The 17,500-nt window shown below is 35.9% G+C and overlaps 1 protein-coding gene across 3 annotated transcripts in view; it reads right to left on the reverse strand.

The window, feature by feature from the left end:
- Positions 1-17,500, reverse strand: part of LOC135200422 (mucin-2-like) — a 234,632-nt gene that overhangs the window by 84,415 nt on the left and 132,717 nt on the right. The window contains exon 1 of one of the 3 annotated variants that reach the window (XM_064229053.1): positions 3,405-3,458. The exons of the other annotated variants lie outside the window; for them this stretch is intronic. Coding sequence (XP_064085123.1) covers positions 3,405-3,438 — 34 coding nt within the window. The 5' untranslated portion in view covers positions 3,439-3,458. Of the gene's footprint in view, positions 1-3,404; positions 3,459-17,500 lie in introns of those variants that run through there. 3 annotated transcript variants of the gene reach the window in all.

A 17,500-nucleotide genomic window follows, 5' to 3' on the forward strand; every position in this document is an offset into this window, starting at 1 on the left:
TAGGGAAAGGTTTGATGGTAATATACCAAAATATGACATAGTGATCCTTCTATGCTCGCAAGAGAGAGAGAGAGAGAGAGAGAGAGAGAGAGAGAGAGAGAGAGAGAGAGAGATGACAAACTGCTAAAATATAAATACCCTGTGGGTTTAGTTTTTCGCTTCTTATTGCTCATGCTAAACCTTTCAATTACCCTTGGTTTAAAAGTACCATAAGGAAATTATAAGCGTTGAAACTACCGTAATTTCACAACGCAATCATCTTTATGCGTGTTTGTAAAGTATGGATTTTGTTTGTTTGTTTGTTTGTTTATTAGAGGAATCACGTAAAATTTTTTCGTAGAATTTTACAAATATTTAAGGGCATTGTGACTGACAACAATTGATTAGATTTTGGGAAAGACAGGACTGGCACTTGCAGATACTCTATAATGTCTACTGATTTGCTTGCTAGGGGAGACTGATTAAAGCGTTTAAGCTAGTAGAAGCAGGCTATCTCATATTAGAATACGTCGAACATTTGTATATATACGCAGTTATTTTTTGCTTAATTTAAACCAATAATAGATTTAAAGAAAACTTATAATCGTATGAGTCAATAAAATGGGAAAGAAAATCCACAGTAGTATGCCTGTTTGATTTTGTTAATTAAAATATACACAGCAGAAGGCTTTCGATGACCTGCTTTCTGCTGCACATAATTTAAATAGCAAAATCAAACAGGCACACTACTGTGGATTTACTTTCCCAGTAATAGATTTTATATCACCCCAGCAGATCCACTTACGGGAAATTTCGAAACAAGCCGAAAAGTTTGGGAGAGTTCCCTACATTTTGGTCTCCTTAATGGTACCATAATTTCTTCATCGAAATCCTCTATTATTTGCTGGTTAGCCCTGATATTAAATCCTCTATGGAAAATGCAATCTAGCTTCGGATTTATTCTTTAAGATTGATCTCGACGTCATCAGGAAAGTGCGAAGACTAATTTCAGATCTTTCTCTCTTGGTCAGCTAAACCGATGCACACACAAAAAAAAAGTTAATTACGAAAACCAAATTAGATAAAACTTTTACTTATGGCATCCGTTCATAAGGAATTAGTCTTTAAAATGACCCCCACGACTTCTTCCAGAAAGTGTGAAAACCAATTTCCCCATTATAGTCTCTGTCGGGACCGACGGGGTGATCATAAAGTTAATGGAACGTGTAATAAAAAAAAAAAAAAAAAAAAAAAAAAAACTGCCCAGGTGGGAGAGTTGAGTTCTCTCTCTGGGAACGGGCAGGTATCGTGGGCAAACGAGACAGCATCTTGCAACACTTCAGCTGTGGGACCATGAGCTTTCCAGGGCTTGATAGCCTGCCTGGCTCAAGGTTACTACAGCAGCGTTGTTGCTTTCTTGTGGTAGTGAAATTGGGGCAGCTACCATGGGTGGTAAGTATGTATATATATATATATATATATATATATATATATAATACTATATATAGCTATGATATATATATATATATATATATATATATACAATTCTCCTTGCATTTTGATATTTCACTGACATTTTTATATTTTCATTAATTCTTTATAATTCATATTCGTATTTTCTTTTTTACAACTAATCTCTGCTTCTGTGTTTGCTATTAATTTCCGTTACTTCTCTCTAATGAACACTATATTCTTTGGAAGTTTGAATTTCAAGTCAGTTGCCCTTTGGGTCTGTTCCTTAAAATTAGGGATCATCTATGAATATGATAATAATAATAATAATAATAATAATAATAATAATAATAATAATAATAATGACTACTTATATATTCAAATATATGTTATGCACACACAAGCACGCACACACACACACACACACATATATATATATACATATATATATATATATATATATATATATATATATATATATCTATATCTATATATATATATATATATATATATATATAGATATAGATATATATATATATATATATATATATTATATATATATATATAGTATGATATATGTATGTATATATATGTATATATATATATATGTACATATATATACATATATATATATATATGATATATATATATATAGGGTATACATATCTATTATATATATATATATATATATATATATATATATATATATATATATATATATATATATAAACGAATCCGTATCTCAAAGAAAACAAAAACCAAACATGATATAAAGCTCAAAGGGATCATGGTCATGAATATCTATATCAGGAGGTCATCGATTGACAAGAGAGTATAAGCAAGAAGTGGAAAGGGTTACTTTTTTTTGTATCCTCTTTTTTTAGTACAGGAAACTGACTCTCTCTCTCTCTCTCTCTCTCTCTCTCTCTCTCTCTCTCTCTCTCTCACTGTGTCTCCTATTCTTAGGAAATTAGGCCAGCCCTAGGAGAGTTAATATTATCTCAGTGGTCTGGTTAAACTGAAGAAAAAAAAATGAAAAAGGAAATATCAACTCATGATGTCACTTCTATATCAGAGAATGCAAGACTCTCATCCTCATTATCTAACGTCCCCCACCCCCAGCTCCCTAACCTCTCTCTCTCTCTCTCTCTCTCTCTCTCTCTCTCTCTCTCTCTCTCTCTCTCCTATTCTTGAGAAATTTCTGCTTATGATGATACTTGGTAACGTTAGGTCACTTGCCTGCAGTAGTTCTACATAATAAACCGAGTGCAGGGAAAACTGTGAATGAGTAAATGGATCTAAAAAAAAAATAAAAAAACTGCAAATGGTGAGATCTGCATGAAGAAATTGAATCCGAGTTGATGGAGTTTGTAAGGGCATTAAGTATCTTATGTTGTGGAAGTGTCTGCACAAGCTGTTCATCCACAATTCAAGAGTGAGTTTTCCAATGATCGATGTCTTTTCCTTTCCCTTGGAAATAGGTGTTTCATGGATAAAAAAAAAACGCGTACATTTTTATATATGTTATCACATGCATGCACGTGAATATTCGTTTTTATATGATGTAAGGCAGAGGTTCTTAACTTTTTATGACTCCTGACCCACAATGAATTGCCCAATTTGGTTCCATGCCCCTTTGCTTAAGTCCACTCAAGTCCTATTTGTTGACAATAATAACTTAAGAAAAAACATTAGCTGTTTTTGCTTATTTCATTCATGAAAGTTTAAAATAGTACGTAAGTCGCTTTAAAATATGGAATGAGAGTTCTAGTTCATAATTCATCATTGTACCCATGCACTATACATTGGCACATTAAAATCAAGTATATACAAATATCCAGAGATCAAGCCCCATAGCCCCAGTGAGTGGTTCTCATAAGTGGACGACATATAAAATAAGGTACAAAACGTAGAAATATATCACACTCATATTTTATGAAGGGATGAAGTGTGCAAGGAAAAGTTCTACTCACCAAATACTGCTCTTACGAAATCCCGAACTCTCATATCAGTGACAACCCGGCGAACTCACCTGGAAGTAAAAGGAAATTACAATCACTGAATAAATCATTAAAAAAAAATCCTAATCGACTCATACATGATCTTAATCGAAATTTATGTGAATGTTATTACTTTAGTCATGTGATTGCATATCAACCCTTCAAATTGCTATTGTGATGTAGCTGTTTCAAAATAACTGAATAATTCATGCAGGTAATTTTTATGAAGCTTAATATCATAACAGGAACTCATATGTGTGAATGAATTAAAGACATTTTTGATAAGCTGTTCGAATGCCGTTTAGAGCCCATCAATCTTTATATGAATGTTTGCATAAAGAGAGTGTTTCTAGGCTGCTATTCTCTAAATCACTACATTTTAGTAAAATTGGGTATGGTCAGTTCCTGGATGGGCGACCACTAATGAATATTAGATGCCTTGCATATAACTTGCACGTCTATATACATACATACACACACACACGCACACACACACACACACACACACACACATATATATATATATATATATATATATATATATATATATATATATATATATATATTGCCCTTAAAATTAATGCTTGAAAACTAAGATCAATCGATTTTATATGACGTGAATGAAATGGGTTAAAACGATGCCCTTGTTCTGGAAGCCTGCAAGTTATGTCTGCCTATGAGTACGTAAGATATCTTGTAGATATCATACAAACAAGTACATTCCAGTTACATCATTTTTTTTATTTTTTTGATAATTATTGCCAGAGCCTGTGAAGTAAAACAGTACTGTGATCGTTTCAGTAATTATAAAAAAGATATTTTTTATTTGATCTCTCTAAGACGTAAAAAATACGAAAAATAAAGTATCTCTAGATGAAAGTCTGTCGTAACATTGATATTTCTATGGTAGGGAGCCCGACCAGGCAATGACACAAATGCCAGGTAAGGTTAGGCTACGTCACCGCAGGTAATTGCACAAAAGTATTCTTAATTTCCTCTTTACCGTATATCAATAAGATAAAAAAAATAACGTAAATCTAGATTAAGATCTCAGGTGATATCAAAATCTTCATGGCTGGGTGTTTTGCCAGTTCAAAGGGCGCATGCGCCTAGGTTAGGCTATGTTACCTCAGGTAACATTTCTACCACCAGGACTCTTTCCTTCCCTGAGCCAAATCCCCAACGGTTTGGAAAGATTCTTAGAGGAGGAGGGGAAGGAGGAGGAGGAGGAAACCTTTTCGAAAGCTCTTCATCAGCATGAAGGTGATTTACGACATCCGTTTAGACAATTGTTACGTGCAGTTAGCGTTTTGGGCAGGTCTGTAACACTATTATCATTATTACTATTATTACGAAACAAATCCCCAGATATGTATGGGTACAAGTGTAATTAAAAATAAACCTTAACAGAGAGTTTTTGGGAATCTTTTAAATTATTATTATTATTATTATTATTATTATTATTATTATTATTATTATTATTATTATTATTATTATTATTATTCAAAAAATTAACTGACGCAACCTGATGGGACATTATCATTATTATTATTTTATTTTTTTTTTTGCTCTATCACACTCCTCCAATTCGACTGGGTGGTATTTATAGTGTGGGGTTTCGAGTTGCTCCAGCCTCCTTGGAGTCCATCACTTACTATGTGCGCCGTTTTCTAGGATCACACTCTTCTGCATGAGTCCTGGAGCTACTTCATCCTCTAGTTTTTCCAGATTCCTTTTCAGGGATCTTGGGATCGTGCCTAGTGCCCTCCTATGATTATGGGTACGATTCCAATGGCATATCCCATATCCTTCTTATTTCTATTTTCAGATCTTGATACTTATCTATCTTTTCCCTCTCTTTCTCTTCAACTCTGGTGTCCCATGGTATTGCGACATCAATGAGTGATACTTTCTTCTTGACTTTGTCAATCAACGTCCACGTCTGGTCTGTTTGCACGTTATCACCCTATCCGTCTGATACCATAGTCCCAGAGATCTTTGCCTGATCGTTTTCTATCACTCCTTCAGGTTGGTGCTCGTACCACTTATTACTGCAAGGTAGCTGATGTTTCTTGCACAGGCTCCAGTGGAGGGCCCTTTTGCCACTGAATCATGCCTCTTTTTGTACTGGTCTGTGCAAGTGCCGGGCATTCACTTGCTATGTGGTTTATGGTTTCATTTTTCGTATTGCACTTCCTACAGCTGGGAGAGATGTGTTATTTCCGTCCTCTATCGTACTTTGAACATATCTGGTTCTTAGGGCCTGATCTTGTGCCGCTGTTATCATTCCTTCAGTTTCCTTCTTAGCTCTCCCCTCTGTAGCCATTGCCAATTGTCATCGCTGGCTAGTTCTTTAGTCTGTCTCATGTATTGTCCGTGCATTGGTTTGTTGTGCCAGTCCTCTGTTCTGTCTGTCATTCTCCTGTCTCTGTATATTTCTGGGTCTTCGTCTACTTTTATTAGTCCTTCTTCCCATGCACTCTTTAGCCACTCGTCTTCACTGGTTTTCAGATATTGCCCCAGTGCTCTGTTTTCGATGTTGACGCAGTCCCTCTATACTTAGTAGTCCTCTCCCTCCTTCCTTTTCGTGTTATGTATAGTCTGTCCGTATTTGCTCTTGGGTGTAGTGCTTTGTGCATTGTCATTTGTTTCCTGGTTTTCTGATCTATGCTGCGGAGTTCTGCCTTCGTCCATTCCACTATTCCTGCGCTGTATCTGATTACTGGCACTGCCCATGTGTTTATGGCTTTATCATATTTCCGGCGTTGAGTTTTGACTTGAGTATCGCCTTGAGTCTCTGTATATATTCTTTCCTGATCGTGTCCTTCATCTGGCTTAGGTGTTTTATATCTCCTCCTTCCATTATTCCCAGGTATTTGTATCCTGTCTCATCTATGTGTTTGATGTTGCTGCCCATCTGGTAGCTTTATCCCTTCATGTTCTCGTTACTTTGCCCTTTTTGCATGTTGACTAAGGCGCATTTTTCTATTCCAAACTCCATCCTGATGTCCCCAGATAACAATCCTTACAGTCTGGATTAGGGTATCTATTTCCTTGATGCTCTTACATACAGCTTGATGTCGTCCATGAACATCAGATGGTTGATTTTGTTGCCTCTTTTCTTGAGTTGGTACCCGGCATCCATCTTCTGTAGTACTTTTGTCATGGGAATCATGGCTATACGAAGAGTAGTGGGGACAGTGAGTCGCCCTGGAAGATCCCTCTCCTGATATTAACCTCTGCTAGTCTTATTCCAGAGCTTGTAAGTATTGTATTCCAGTTGCGCATTGTATTTTTTGAGGAAGCTGATGGTATTTTCCTCTGCCCATATATTTTCAGGCATTCTATTAGCCATGTGTGTGGTATCATGTCGAAGGCTTTCTTATAGTCTATCCATGCCATGCTTAGGTTGGTTTTTCCTTCTCCTACTGTTCTTCATTACATTTGTCTATCCAATGAGCTGGTCTTTTGTGCCCCTACAACAATTTCCTTCTGCAGCCTTTCTGTTGGTGGGGGTGGAGGTGTTTTGTCTCCTCTAGGTAGTTGTATAGCCTTTCACTGATGATACCTGTTAGTAACTTCCACATTATTGGTAGGCAGGTGATAGGCCTGTAGTTTACTGGCTATATTTCCCTTACTCTTGTCTTTTTGTATCTAAGGATGTTCTTCCTGTGGTCATCCATTTGGGTGCTTGGTGATTTGAGATACAATGCTGGAGTTGTTCTGCTATTCGTGGCCTTGAAGTTTTTGAGCCGTATCCATGGACTTCATCGGGACCTGGGGCTTTCCAGTTTTGGCATTTTCCTTTAGTTGGTGTCTGACTGTGTCTGTCGTGATGTCTGTGAATCTTTGTTTTATTCTCCCTGTTTCTTCTTCCTTGACTTCCTGGAGCCATGTTGCATGTTTTGTTGTGTGATACTGGATTGCTCCATATGTTTTCCCCCAGAGTCTCTTACTTGGTTCGGCTTCAGGAATTTATTATTATTATTATTATTATTATTATTATTATTATTATTATTATATTATTATTATTAAAGTCCTCATAGTAGCACGAGTCTGCAAGTGGAGAAACAAATCCACAGTTATGTAAATGTACATATATAAACGCAAAACTTTAACGATGTCTTTCCTTAAAGTTTCAAATTTAAATATATGTACATTTACATAACTGTGGATTTGTTTCTCCATTATTATTATTATTATTATTATTATTATTATTGCAAAAACTGAACGGACCAAACCTAATGGGTCATTAATTAGCTAACCAAGCTGCAAAATAAAATGCTTATATTGTAAAGGATAAAAACTAAGACAGAATAAAAATCCTTATAACCGTATAGGCACAATTATTTCTTTCATCGATTAACAGGAGTTGGATGCATATAATACTAATTCATTTGATCAAATTGGTACATTCCCTTGTTACAGTAATGAAGGAATAAAGTAACGAAAGATGGACTAAGTCAATTTTCAGTTGTCCTGTGGAACCTAAACCATTTTTGTTAACGTGGATGCCAATTGGGCATGTACGCCCCAGACCTGAACTAGGGCATTTAAGGAACATGGAAATTGATATAATGGAAGAATCCAAACCATGGCAATAGCATTTGCGTATATATATGTATATATATAGATATAATATATATATATATATTATATATATATATATATATATATATATATATATATATATATAAACATTAAGCTACAAATGTCCTTCAATATCCAATTCGTTGGACCTTGGAAATAATATATTTTTACATTATGTTAACCGGAAGGAAATTTCTCAGCTGATTATAAGTTCGTCGTCTCGTGGAATCGAACCAGCGCATGGAGATGAATTCATATATGTATATATACACATATTTATACACACACATATATATAAATAAAGCTTAAGTAACGGTATTCAACCAATATACTTTGTGGTTAACCTAATTCTTCATTCATGTATTCATACCTGGACTTATGTACTGACAGCTTGATTCATGCAAAGTTTGACTGCTTGTAAATAGGGAGAAGACGTGAAAGCAATACAAATGGCCTGTTTGTTATCAAAAGAGAAAGGAACATTCAGCTTAATAATAACATACAGATCCATTGTCAAAGCCTTTTATTATACAAAGACAATACTGGGTCGTGGGATTCCGTTCGTCTTCTTTGTTCTAACGAAAGGCAACGAGGCAGTCAAGCGTTAAGAGGATCCCGCGAACGTATTGGAGAGCGGACTTACAGAATGAATCGTTATCATTATTGAGATGTTCCCTGTTCATATGGAACAGGCCCATCACAGGCACCATTGACTTGACATCCAAGCTTCCGAAGAATCTTATGGAGTTCGATAGAAAGACGTACCAAGAGGCAATAGAAAATGCAGAAAGAAGAGAAGAAGAGATGAGTTATTAAACAAGAATGAGAAATGAATGAATTAATGAATATATAGATCAAAATTTAAGTAAATGATTAATATACAAGTTATGGAGTTAAAGACATATAGCCAAGAACCGTCAGCCATTCAGGACTTAAGATGAAAATACGATATTGGAGTGGTTGGACAATAAGGTGGGAGAAAGGAAGCGGGAACTGAAGTCAAGTAAAAGGGTAAAAAGTTACTGCAGCTATGGACCGAAGGGACTCTGCAAACGACCTTTATTTAGTGCCTACAGTGTACCACATGAAGTGCACAGATGACACTACCTTCCTACGGGGTTAAGAGAGAATTGGATTGGTGATACAGCGAGATAAAATGACCCAGAAAATAACTGAGAAGGATCTGAAGATGAAGCTTGGAGAAGGAACAGTTTGAATTTAGTTTTCCATTTTTGTCAAACTCACATCCAAAAAGACTGAACGAAAAACGTGAAAACCAGACGTTCACGAATTGTCTTACGACACTTCTGTTACAAACGGAGGTTTATTTGATAACACGGTAAGTTACGACCGATAATACAATGGACCCACAGGATGGGCCAAGAGAGGTCAATGAAAAGTTTCCAAAAATAGATGTCATAGATATGAGTGATAATCTCTCACGTAAGATAAGATATCTATCACTGGGAGATGGATAGACCTCGTGGCATCCGGTGTATTGTGGTAGAGAAGAAAAAATAGTTTTATGTATATCAGAACAGTAAATGTTAGTTTTTATTATTGGTAAAACTATTGTTATACAAGATAAAAATTAAAATAAAAGGAATTAGCTTTTTATTGTTGCTGTGGCAATGCGTTTAAAATTTGAAAACAAAAGTTACAGTTCCCCGTAAGTTCTAGTGAAGAGTAGAATGGAATGAAAATGAAGAAATTGGAGAAAAGGCAGTAAATCATCCTAATCTATTTGACAAGAGGAAGAGAGTCATTTAACTAAGATAAAACGAATTTAATACAATAGACAATAAAAGATGTCACAACAGAGATACGAAAGAAATACGTTATTATTCATGTCAGTCATGTTCTCCTCTCTCTCTCTCTCTCTCTCTCTCTCTCTCTCTCTCTCTCTCTCTCTCTCTCTTTTCCGTTTGGTATTTAATCTAAAAAATCCTTGCTGTCACAGATTTACAACTCTCTCTCTCTCTCTCTCTCTCTCTCCCTAATCTTCCTCTCTCTCCTCTCACTCTCTCGTCTCAATATAAGAAAGCCCATAAAGCAACTGGACTTACAATTTTCTTCTCTCTCTCTCTCTCTCTCTCTCTCTCTCTCTCTCTCTCTCTCATCATATAAGAAAAGCCCATATAACCACTAGTCTATTCCATTCTCTCTCTCTCTCTCTCTCTCTCTCTCTCTCTCTCTCTCTCATCCTATAAGATAAGCCTAAGCCCATATAAACCCACTATGTCTCTTCCCGTTCTCATCTCTCTCTCTCTCATCATATAAGGAAAGTCCCATATAAACACTGGTCTCTCTCTCTCTCTCTCTCTCTCTCTCTCTCTCTCTCTCTCTCTCTCTCTCTCTCTCTCTCTCTCTCATCCTATAAGGAAAGCCCATATAAACACTGGTCTCTCTCTCTCTCTCTCTCTCTCTCTCTCTCGTAGTAGCCATCTTGCTTGGTGAGACGTACCCGCGTGAAGTCAGATTAATCAACAGATATCACAAGTTTAACATACGACTAGAATTTGAGAAATATCTAGAAGTGTTCGTGAACTATCGGTGATAAGATTAGTGTGAAAATAGTAGGATAAAGCGTCTTCTAAGTTAGTTTAACAAGTGTAATACTGAAATCAGAACAAGATGGCAGTAAGTTCCAACTGCGGGAAGAGGTGGCGTAATTTAGCTTGCTTGGCGGATTCGCAATACGATGAGGTAGCAGGAAGGGAACTGGCATTTCTCATCTATGAACTCAGCACAGTCCTAACCAAAAAGATACAAAAAGCATTCATAGATATATTAGAAGGATTATCCAATCCTTCAAACTGGAACAAATCTAATGAAAACATCTTGAAAATAATTGAAGAAGTTGCCAAATAAAAATCCAGTGGTCAAGAGACTCATAAAGAAAATATACATAAAACCAACATATTCCGACAAAGAAATGAATAAGGTGAATCTTTGTGAATATCCTAATTGATGCATTAGGAAAAAGAATGCCAAAAGCATGCACTGTGTTAAGGTTTGGTATAGCATAGTCAATCCACAAACCTAATCAGAAAATGTGCTGCAATGCAACATTCCGACCCATCCACAGTGTGCTGAGGTAATGCAAGATTTGAGAAAAGATACAAGAATTTTTTGTTCAACATGTCTATCATGATAGACAATGTTATTAAATCAAGATTGAATGTACAAATAGTTGAGGATGAAGAGAAGAGGAGAAGAAGAAGAAAAAGAAGAAGAGGAAAACGGAAGAGAAGTAAACAAAAATGAAATGACAGAAAAAAATAAGGAAAACAAAGAACAAGATAAAAGTATGATGCAGAGATACTCATTGATACTACATATGATGGCAAATAAAGCAGCATACCTACGAAGAAATAAATTACGATATGACAACAGAAAAGCAAATCCGAAGAGGCTCTACCAGATCTACACAATGACGGGAAAGAGGAAAAAATAGACAAGAAGACAAATCTGCAACCTTTTGAAAAGAGGGAATTGCAGATTTGGAGAAAGATGTTACTACAAACATCCTAAGGTATGTCAAAACTATGAAATATATGGTGAAATGTGCATACTTAGATGGCTATGGGGATGATTGCAGAGATCTGCATCCAAAAATATGTAAAAAACCTAAAAGAAGGAAAAGGATGTAAGTTCGACAAAAAATGCAAAATATATGCACCCTGTAGCCATGAATCATAATCAAATAAATAACCAACCAAGTAATAAAATCCAAAACCAAAATAGAAAGAAACAAATAAAGAGAGAAATCAAGAATATCAGTAAAAGAGAAAAGCAAACCACCAATGAGATATGCAGAGGTGTCAGCAAAAATTTCAAAGCATCAGCTCCGAAATTCTACTCAAGAGATAATAACTGTATTTATTATTGCAAGAGGATATTGCGAAACGGAGAAAATTGCAGATTCAGACACAAAATGAATAATTATGATGAAGGAAGATCAAATATTATGGAAAAGTTGGATTTTTTAATGTCAGAATTTCTGGAAATGAAAAAAAGAACAACATACCAGAACAGAAAAGAGACATGGGAAAATCCTTATTACTACCATATTATGAAGGAGACGCAAACCATCATAGTGATGAATGCGCAGGTTTAGTTACGAGTAATCTCAAAAGAAAATAGAGTACTTAGAAGAACTAACCCAAATGAAAAGAAATAGATATAAGAATATAAGTGAAACCTGGTATTCCCAGAGACTGGGAATGATGATCAATAAAAGGATTCCACTTATAGATCAGATATTAGAAAAAATAGGAATCAAGGGGGAACCGCAATATATGGGAAAGACAAAAAACAAGGAAAAAATATATGAGAAATATAGTAACTCAGATGTGAACTAATAGCGGTAGAATTTGAATCTGAAAAAATTGATGAACATAGTAATATATAGACCCTCCTAATACTAAAGAGTTTGACTTAATAATTGAAAAAATTGGATGATATAGTAGAAATCACAAGGACTGGACGATTCTCCTATCTGGTGACTTCAACTTTCCTTTCGTAGAATGGAAAGAACGAATAGGAGAGTAATAGTAGTGCAGAAGATAAGAGGCAATTTGAAAAGCTATTAGATATGGTACTAGAATACAACATTCAACAAATAAATCACCTGCCAACAAGAAAGGAAAATACTTTTAGACCTAGTATTTGTGAACGAGATGAATTATGTTAAAGAAATAATAGTTTATAATGCGAGTATTTCAGATCATAATGTCATAGAATTAACAGTTCATTCCAAAGCAGTGAAAATAGAGATAAGCAAGAAATGAAAAAGTGGGAAGGATATGGAAAATACAACTTCTACAGTAAAAATATAAAATGGTCAGAAATTAATGAAGAATTAAACAAAGATTGGGATAACATTTTCGTAAGTGATGACATAAGGGTAAATACGGAGATATTATATAAAATATTGGAGAAAATAGTGGATAAATATATACCGAAGAAGAAAGTAAACATCATTCATGCATACCAAGAGACAGAAGATCTTGTTCCAGAAAATCAGAAAGTGGAAAAAAGGTCTTGCAAAAGAAAAAAATGCATGAAAGTTATAGACTAAAAAATAAGATAGAAAATGCAGAACAAAAGATTATACAATCAAAGAAAATGAAAAAACGGGACTTGGAAGAAAAAACCCTATTAAATATCAAGCAAAACCCCAAACTATTATACTCATATGCGAAGAGATGAATAAAAGAAGAATGAAATAGGCCCTCTGAGAATTGAAGGGAGATTAACGAATGAAAAAAAAAAAGGGAAATTTGCAACATACTGGCAGAACGATATAAGAGAGAATTCACCCCTAGAATAGATAATGAAGATAATGATATAGAAAGTAAGGGACGAAAATAGTGAATATTTAGCTGACATAGAAATTAATGAAGCTGATATTGTGCAGGCAATTAATGAAATTAAAAATGGAGCTGCTGCAGGGCCGGATGGAGTCCCTGCTATTTTGTTAAAGAAAAGTAGTTCATTCTATCGCAAAGCCACTTGCAATATTATTAAGACAAAGTGTAAATACAGGCAAGATTTATGATGAGCACAAATTAGCATATATCACCCCTACTTTCAAAAGTGGATCAAGACTAGAGGCAAGTAATTATAGGCCTGTGAGTCTAACATCACATATTATGGAAAGTGTATGAAAGGGTAATGAAGAAAAATATTATGAAACATTTAATAAAAAATAATTTTGTTTAATATAGGACAACACGGTTTCGTACCCGGAAAAAGTACACAAACCCAACTGTTAGTCCACCGTGAGAACATATTCAAAAATATGAAAAGCGGAAAATGAAACAGATGTGGTTTATCTAGACTTTGCAAAAGCTTTTGACAAAGTAGACCATAATAATATTAGCAAAGAAAATTAGAAAACACAATATCGTAGATAAAGTAGGGAAGATGGTTAAAAGAATTTTTACACAACAGAAAACAGATAGTTATTGCAAACGATGAGAAATCGGAGAAACGAAACAAGGTAATATCCGGTGTGCCACAAGGTACGGTGCTAGCTGCAATATTGTTTGTTATTATGATTGAAGACATAGACAGTAATGTTAAGGATTCGGTAGTGAGTAGTTTCGCTGATGACACAAGAATAAGTAGAGAAATTACTTGTGATGAAGATAGGAACGCTCTACAAAGAGACCTTAACAAAGTATATGATTGGGCAGAGGTAAATAGGATGGTATTTGAATCAATAAATTATGGAGACAGAGAAGGAAAGCTATATGCATATAGGGGACCTAATAATGAGACAATCACAAATAAGGAAGCAGTTAAAGACCTTGGTGTGATGATGATAGGAACATGTTATGCAATGATCAAATAGCCATTCTGTTGGCAAAATGTAAAGCAAAAATGGGAATGTTGTTACGGCACTTCAAAACAAGAAAAGCTGAACACATGATTATGCTTTATAAAACATATGTTCGTAGTCCACTTGAATATTGCAATATGATATGGTACACATATCAAAAGGATATTGCACAAATAGAGAGTGTACAAAGTCCTTTACAGCTAGAATAGAAGAAGTTAAGGACTAGACTACTGGGAAGACTACAATCCTTCTAAAATTATATAGTCTAGAAAGGAGAAGAGAACGCTACATGATAATTCAGGCATGGAAACAGATAGAAGGAATAACAGAAAATATCATGGAACTAAAAATATCAAAAAGAGCAAGCAGAGGTAGATTAATAGTGCCCAAAACTATACCAGGAAAAATAAGGAAAGCACACAGAACATTAATCCACTACGCACCAGCATCGATAATGCAGCGTCTATTCAATGCGTTGCCAGCTCATCTGAGGAATATATCAGGAGTGAGCGTAGATGTGTTTAAGAATAAGCTCGACAAATATCTAAACTGCATCCCAGACCATCCAAGATTGGAAGATGCAAAATATACCGGAAGATGTACTAGCAACTCTCTGGTAGACATTAGAGGCGCCTCACACTGAGGGACCTGGGGCAACCCGAACGAACTGTAAGGTCTGTAAGGTAAGGTCTCTCTCTCTCTCTCATATCATAAAAGGAAACTCCATATAAACACTGGTCTCTTACTATCTCTCTCTCTCTCTCTCTCTCTCTCTCTCTCTCTCTCTCTCTCCACCGGTACTTCACGTCATTCGTCTTCCTTTCTTCATCGAGCGGGATTAGCATTAATTTGCTCTCATTGTGTGTCTGCAATGACGCAATCCCGCGACGCCGCCAAGCGTCTGAGGACGCATCCTGTTCTTGCAACTGTAATCTTGGTAATGTTGTCATGACGGTGTGGCCTGGCCCCTTCGGGGTTCACTTCTTGCATTTCTCCGTAGGAAAGAATGCCCTTTATCTTACTGTCAGTGGATGTTTTGCATCGTTAATCTAAGAGGCTGATAATACACTCTTGTAACGTACAGGACATTCTCCTGGTATTTTCAGAATTTGCTGACTTTTTTCGCCTATTTATCTATTCATTTGCTATTCTATTTTTCATTTTTTAGTAATTGATCTCTTCTTTCTCTATTTCCTTTAACCTTTAGTTACTCCTTTCTAATGAACACCATAATATTCTCTTCAAGCTTGAATTTTATGTCAGTGGCCCCTGCGGAATTGATCCTTATGAATAGGGTTCATCTTCTGAATAATAAATAATAATAAAACTCTGAAGAAAAAAAAATTGGTGATACATTTCAGCCAATCTAAAATGTTTACGTCTCTGCTTTAAAGAAAGTAAAATGGAAGGTAAAACAACTAATTGGCGGAGGAGACAATAACCTTGTAGAAAAGATAAACTTTTCATATACAATCAGGAGAAGTCTTCTATACATTGACATTCCTTTCCCCTTACTGTCGCAATAAGGGCATTGATAAATTGTAGAATAAAGGCTTCAGGAATAAGTAGCTTTGCATGAGTTTATGGTCTCATACTGATCCTAATTCCGGAGGTAATAAGAGGGTTGAACGCTTACGACTCCAGCTGGCGAAAATGAAGACTTTCCTGAAACCTGAATCAAATATAGTGGTCTGGTACGAGCAGTAATGTGCCATAATCAGGGTTACCAACCAAGGGTCGGGCTGTTTTCATGAAAGCTCGAACCCAACTGACAGACTTAAAACGCAACCCTATTTATTGATTTATTAATATATTTTTTCGTCTTTACCTCTTCTTACTTCATCCTAATAAATGCCACATTCTTCGGAATCTTGAATTCTGACTCAGTGGACCCTTTGATGGGCTTGTCCCTTATGATTAGGGCTCATTTTCTGAATGAAAATAATAATAATGATGAAGATAGTGTTAGAAGTGGGGATCTACTCTTATAAAACACTTCGAAAAATCATACGTTCGCTTTTGCAAAGCTCTGCTGAATAAACTGCCCTTTCGTGAAAGAAAGAAAATAAAGCAAACCAAAAAACTACAGGATACAGAAATGAACGTTCGTATAAACCATGAGAACGCCATCTAACTAGCAATTAGTCGCTGCATGGCTCCCACGCACCGACATACGATGTCACCTCTCGAGTCATCTTTATCATTCTATTGTTCCGAAGCTCGGAGAGCCGTTGCTCCCAAATTGTTCATCGTTTTTTCCTGTTCATCAAAGAACTATAACAAACACCTTTCCGTCATCGGCAATTTCACTTTGATCTACGTACTGAGGCGATTTCCCTTTTTCCTATTGTATCCTAATGCTAGAGTAATCGGCTATGTATTGCCATTAGCGTTCAACATCACTAATACTATTTCTTCCCACACCTTTAAAATCGTTTTGATCTCGATTTCTCTTTCGGCACTGAATGACCTTATAAAGGTCCCAGCGCTTGCCCTTTGGACTAAATTTGATATCCCATTCCATCGCCAATTTTCCTTAGTGAAGACTTCCATATTTATATATAAGGGACCAGACTGGCAGGGAATTCAAGTTACACAATTTTATATAAAGCGTCACATACCAATGAGATAGCCAGTCCAGTAGCCTTATCTAGCCTAGGTCCCAGGAAAAACAATAAAATGAGTAAATAGATAAATAAATAACAAAAGGGAAAGACATATATGCTTCTCAAAGAACATGGGTGTCAAGAAAGTCAGTTGAATGTCAGTTGAATCTTCATCTCTGTAGGCTGGTGAGACTCCAAACCAAAGGTCCACGTCAAGCCTCTTATTCTTTTGAACTCTTCGACTTAAGCCAGTAGACAGGGATACGCAGAGTTCTCTTAATCTAAAGCAGCCATCAACTTGTCACTATAGTGAGTCGACTGATGCCAAGTCACAGGACATGAAACCTTGAAAGATCCGATAGTCGAATTGATTTCTTTGTGGACAACTTGTCAGAGGGAGTGGACTGTTTTGGCCTTTGCACTGTATTAGTCTCCACCCTGCCTCCAACTGAGAAGAGAGAGAGAGAGAGAGGAGAGAGAGAGAGAGAGAGAGAGAGAGAGAGAGAGAGAGCTTATAAGCGTGT

The sequence above is a fragment of the Macrobrachium nipponense genome, chromosome 26 (genome assembly GCF_015104395.2).
Source record: "Macrobrachium nipponense isolate FS-2020 chromosome 26, ASM1510439v2, whole genome shotgun sequence".
Classification (NCBI taxonomy): domain Eukaryota; kingdom Metazoa; phylum Arthropoda; class Malacostraca; order Decapoda; family Palaemonidae; genus Macrobrachium; species Macrobrachium nipponense.